We start from the raw sequence: 6,000 nt of genomic DNA on the forward strand, positions 1-6,000 counted from the left end.
GATTGGGATTTTGGATGCAAACTCTTAAGGAGAACAACCAATAATACAGAGTATTATATTCAGCACGAGAATGGAGAAAAGAGATTTTTCCGATAGGGATGACTGTGGTCAGTGATACATATAATAGGCAAAAGGGAGCTGGAATTTATTGGAGAAAACTGGCAAAGTAACCAAGGTATTGGGAGTAAATAACTAGACAGGGAAAGGTAACAGAATGGGAAGAGGCTAAGAATTTACTTGGACTGCAGGTTAGAGATTGCCTTCCCTATCAAGGATTGATATCAGAGTATAGACAAGGAGAAAGAAATAGGGGGCTCCTAAATGAAAGACCAGCACTCGTACAGTTTTTAATAGAATCTAGAACAGAAGCTGCTGTTAAAAAGGAATAATTAGTAAAGCATATAAAATATTGCATGATAAGTTATAACAATCAATCAGAGGAGCTTAGAAAGGATTGGGAAGAGAGATTGGATAAGCAATTCATAGAGAGGCAATGGGGGGTATCTGCATATCTCCCAAATATGCAACAAAGTCTAGAAGATTTAGGATCTTTGCCTGGAAGTGTTTGCATATGTATTTTTACACCCCAAGTAGACTCCAAAGAATTTGTCCTCAGGTGGATAGCAAATGTTGGAGGTGTGACAGGCAAGAAAGAGGTAGCTGGAAACATATATTTTGGAAGTGTAACAAGCTGGCAAGGCTTTAGGGATTCCCTGTCAGGGATGCTGGATGAGCAGATTGGACTGACTGAGGAGATGATTTTTTTTTTTAATTATGCTACAGAAGCGGAATTGCCTAGACATCGTAAAGTCTTTTGGAGTCCAGTTATGGTGGCTGCCAAAAAAAACATTTACTAGAAAATGGAAATCAAAGTCTCGGCCAAGTTTACTAGACATAGTAAATATAGTAACACAGATAAAACAACTGGAATTGGGATCTTTAGAAAAGGGAAGGAGCAAACTGCATAGGAAAAAATGAGAATTGTGGGAACAACATATGCAGAGCAGGAACGAGGTTTAAGAGGCAGGATTTGAATGAGCCATATAATTCTTAACTGGCAATGACTGGATAGTTTATAAGTGATGTATAATGTTTGCAACTACAGTTGTTTCAATGGTGCCTGTGATGTAAACTGCAACTAAAATGGTATAATTTTGTATGTTTTTCATTTATATAAATGTAAGACTGCCTTTGTCATATGTGAAAATTTAATAAAGATGTTTGGGGAAAAAAAATAATAAAAAAAGTTTTGCAGCACAAAAGCTGTGGTGTGAGAGGGTGCAATAAATACCAGACATAGCCAATATAGTACGTCCTAAAGGCACTTAAAAAGATTCATGTCCTGTACCCTTGGCACTCAGAGCATTGTGTTAGAACTTGGGTCACAACTAGACAGCAGGAGTATTTCTAAATTATCATCTAAGGCTTTAAAAACAATAAAAAATAATAATAATAAAGTAAAAGGGTGGATGAGACTGAATCCTGCATCCTTAATACACAGTTAATCAAGCAGGAGCATTAATCCACTACTGTAGTAGTTTTGATTATGTTAAAAAAGTATGAAACTCTAATGCTTGACTTTATTCAATGACTGCAACAGTCCATGAGCTTTAACTAACAGGGTACCTATAAGAGGGAACAGCAGAAGTGTCCTGTAAAATCAAGGACAGTTGAGAGGGCTAGGGGTATGTCCATATGGGATGAGGCTGTGGAACAAAACCATAGCTCTAGCATTATAATGCACTTGACAATTAGTAAGAAATGTGAAACTCTAATGTCAGGTATTAATGACTGATTGTAATCATCTGTGAGTGAGGTACAAAAGGCAGGGAAAAATAAGGGGCTACCATCAGGAATATTCAGTCAACTTAGGGACAGAGGGGGGCATCTGTGCTTATATGATTCATGGGCCATCAGTGTTAACTACCACAGGAAAGTGCTGATTTGCACTTGTGGTAATAAAGGGTGATTCATGGGCATGCAAATTAGAAGACATTGAGGTCTTTCTTCATTACTGCCAGTAGGTCTTTGAATCAAAAATTCATGCATTGCATAAACAGTTCCTTTTGGCTACAGCTCTTACTGCCAGTGGTGGGATTCTTCATGAATCCCAGGATTCATTTTATAGAAATCAAAACTACCCCAGGACATTCAACTTTATTTATCACACTCATCGCACTAGCACTAAAAATATATACTCCATATTAGGCATTTGCTTTACACGAGTATAGTGGCAATCACTGAATTGATGAAATATCAACAACACTTAAAACAAATGTCAACACTCTTTTGCACATGCCCTGATGATACTGCCGCAGCCATGCAAGTTTTTAAAAGAATATTTTTTGCAGGAGGGAAACCCTCATGCACCTCCATACCTCCTGCTAATTATTTATTCCAACTCTGAGATCACACAATCCCGAAGGAAGGGCATATTTCACAACAGCAGGGATTGTTCCAGCTAGCACGGCTACTGAAAATCTGTTTTGTCAACCAAACAAATTCCTTTTTTTTTTGGATGATGGACAATGGATCACATATGACAGCATCAACTATCGCCTGTGTCTTGGATATAGATGCTAATGCAAGTAATCACATCTGCACCTGTTTACTTAAGGGAATCTGGAATAATAATATACAAATATGAGATACATGGCTTTGAAGTGGAACAAATCTGTCATTCAACTCCATGGAAAATCTGACACATGGTATTCTAAGACTTCTTCCTTTGGACTACTGTTATGGTATATGCTGTAGATAGGTTTATAGGCAAGTACTAGGCAAGTTGCCTTTGTGGGTCACTTTAAACTTAGCTAATTTCCCTTGGCGAGAATCAAATCCTGTACCTCTTTGTCTACACCTTAACTATTATGACAAACCCCACTGACAAATGGGGTTCATGATATGCCTGTTCTGAGATGACATTTTTGGCCATTGCATTTTGTTGCCTGCTCTCTAATTGCACTTTTCTATTCCCAGATATGATTCATGTACTTCAGCTTTGTCAGTCTTGTAGTACACATTGGTCTTACCTAATTTGAAAGTATTATCAGTCTTCTCTATTAATGTGTCTGTGTCTGATGTCACAATAAGAGATGATAAATTATGTCTAAAACACCTTCCAAACATTCAATTACTTGTGCAGTGGCTGTTTGGACATACCAAGAGGAAGTCAAAAAAATCTATACTTTCCTAATGGCTTGTTAAATTGTATGAAGTCTAGAGTGTGCTTCATCTAGCTTCATCTACCAGAAACCTGTGTCTGCAAATACTGTTGAAGAAACAAACACTGCCATGGGACATCTGTGACACCACTTCAAGTTTAATCTCTTTTAACCACTCGATTCAAATCTTGTAGATCAATATCAATGTGTATCCTGCCCTATTTAAAAACAGTACGCATATTATTCATACATTGTTAATAATCACTACTTAATGACAGCTAAGCTTGTATTCAGTTTATGGTGTGCTTAATTCCTGAGAGTTACCTGAACTTTCATTGGAGCATGTATCACTGGCATTGCATCAGGTTTTATTTGCATGTGGTATACTCTTGGCAAGCTTCCTAAGTCTGAAAATAAATCAGCACAGTTGTGAGGGGATACAACTGCTATTGCACTACAAAATACATCTTATAGATAAACTGTTACTTTATACATTCACCTTTTGGTTTTACACTAGGATTGTTTTTATCATTCCTGTTTTTCCCAAATACTGAAACAACAAAAAATGAAAAAGGACAGTTTTCTTCAAGTGTTATTGTTTGAGAAAAGATTTTGCCCTTTTTATTTTCACATTTCAGCATTTATTAACCTAAAGCACTATCCAGTGACCAGAATAAGTTAATAACATGCACACAATTCTATTCTTGTAAGCCACTGCTTCAAAATAACTAAGTAATGTAAGGGACTGACAACAAGGAAGACATAACATTTATTTATTGCATTTGTTTACCAGGATAGTCTGTCTGGGCAGAGATGGGATTTAGAAATGACAGCTGCCATTCAGCACTGACAGAAATATTTTTTGCATGCTCCTAAAAACTAACCCTACTTACCAGGAAGTACAGTGCAATTGCCACTACACTGGTCCCTAAGTGAGTGCACACTTCCACATAACTGTTGTTCTACCTAAAGCACACGTGCATTCCTTTGTGGGATTGTACTCCCCAAGAGTCTCTAGATGCAAGTGTTGCAATATTTGGGGCTTCCCCTCAGCACTTTTGCATCAAGCGTCTCCCAACACTTGCCCCCCTTGAGGGGCAAGCTGGCATCAGCAACTCATTCCTATACCTCCTCAGTCAGCTTCCACAGCACCCAGGCTACAAGGCAAACCTTAGGTTATCTAAGACACACTTCAGGCCAAAATATCCGTGTAATGAAACCAGGATTACATCTGATGTGTCAAGTTTTAGTGCTTTACTTTTCAAATACTTAACGGTTTCAACTGTTTGCTTGTGAAGCTTCTTTTGTTAAAATATGATCCCTTGCAGCACTCCAAACAAAATGTTCATCATCACTGTAATTAAGCATACTTTCTTCTGTGTTAACACCCTACAATGTTTAAAACTTATTTACTGATGAAATGTACTTTTTCATGATTAATCCAATGCCCTTCCCTTTTTCTCCATTCAGCAACAGAAAACGTTTACAAATTACTCTTCCAGTAGATTTTGCTTGCATTTTAACGGGGGGGGGGGGGGGGGGGAGAGGTTTCATTCCATGGCAGGAGTGGCCAACCAAGCAATGTAAACCTTGGCTCTACATGATCATTGCTGTTGAAGTGATACACCAATAACATGTACAAAAATGGGAAAAGGAGTTGTGGATAGATGGATAGGAGGTTCCAATAATATTTTTTTAAGTTGCATCAACACCTCTTTATAAAAGAATCAAGCAAATAAAATATATTTTTAACAATCAAAGAGAACATACTTTTCAAGAACCATCTCTAACCCACGAAGACTCCGAGGATGAAAGGAAAGTCGATTATTACAAATTCTGTTATAGAAGGTGCTGAGAATGCTATAATACTCTTCAATGGAAAACAATGGCTGTAACTCCTCAATGAAGACTATTTGCATGCCTCCCAAGAGATGGCTTGTTCGATCTTCCAGTGATAACATTTGTCTCTGAAGTCCATAGTAACTTGGTAATTTTTCAAAGACCTAATTAAATCATAAAACAAGTAAGAAAAATGAATAGCCGCATGTGCAAAAGAAAGAATGGCTGTAGTTTCTTACAGATATAAACAAAATCAAAAAGTACAGTTCTGTATACACCAGATCTCTGAGAGGCAGGCAAACTCTTTTTAACAGGTACCACAGGTATAAACTGCTTACACTGAGAACTTCAAGGCTCGTATCTTCTAAGATATCTCAACATTGTTATAACTGTATAATTGGAATAACTGTATAAAGAGAAGAACATTTTACACTTCCCTGATTCATATTCCAAGAGCAGACAGTACACACATTTAATATGTCACATTAGGTTGGAGTACAAATGGACACTCCGAGACTTTCTCAACAGGTACACAACATGTTGGAGTGATGAAGTCAAGATTAAATGTAACACCACAGGCAAAGAAATGCTGCAGAGTTGACTGTAAAAGTACATCCCAAAGTCATTGTATGACGTATGTGGGGGAGGTGGAAGGAAGGAATGACAGCAATTCTACTGCTTCTATGCTGATAACACGTGGTTAAGATAAGCAAAAAAGTAACTATACTATCACAGTTAAATGTGAACTCCTGCAGTGGAAAAGGCAGGCAAGGTGTAATTTTTAAGCAATGAACAGTAGAATACCATAACAGGAATTCCCAGTGTGTGTGTGTGTGTGTGTGTGTGTGTGTGTGTGTGTGTGTGTGTGTGTGTGTGTGTGTGTGTGTGTATATACACACAAACACCACACATATATACAATATATCACACACATTATATATATATATATATATATATATATATATATATATGTATACACACACATACATACACACAC

General features: G+C 37.4%; 1 protein-coding gene across 3 annotated transcripts in view; it reads right to left on the minus strand.

The window, feature by feature from the left end:
- The window catches only part of TCAIM (T cell activation inhibitor, mitochondrial), a 421,022-nt gene that overhangs the window by 134,238 nt on the left and 280,784 nt on the right, over positions 1 to 6,000 (minus strand). For 2 of the 3 annotated variants that reach the window (XM_044066645.1, XM_044066646.1), the window contains exon 9: positions 4,935 to 5,167. In XM_044066645.1, the coding sequence (XP_043922580.1) occupies positions 4,935 to 5,167 (233 nt within the window). Of the gene's footprint in view, positions 1 to 3,488; positions 3,572 to 4,934; positions 5,168 to 6,000 lie in introns of all 3 variants that reach the window. The other variant, XM_044066647.1, reaches the window with a different exon arrangement.

This window comes from Protopterus annectens, chromosome 3.part1, assembly GCF_019279795.1.
Source record: "Protopterus annectens isolate FY-2018-M chromosome 3.part1, PAN1.0, whole genome shotgun sequence".
NCBI lineage: Eukaryota > Metazoa > Chordata > Ceratodontiformes > Protopteridae > Protopterus > Protopterus annectens.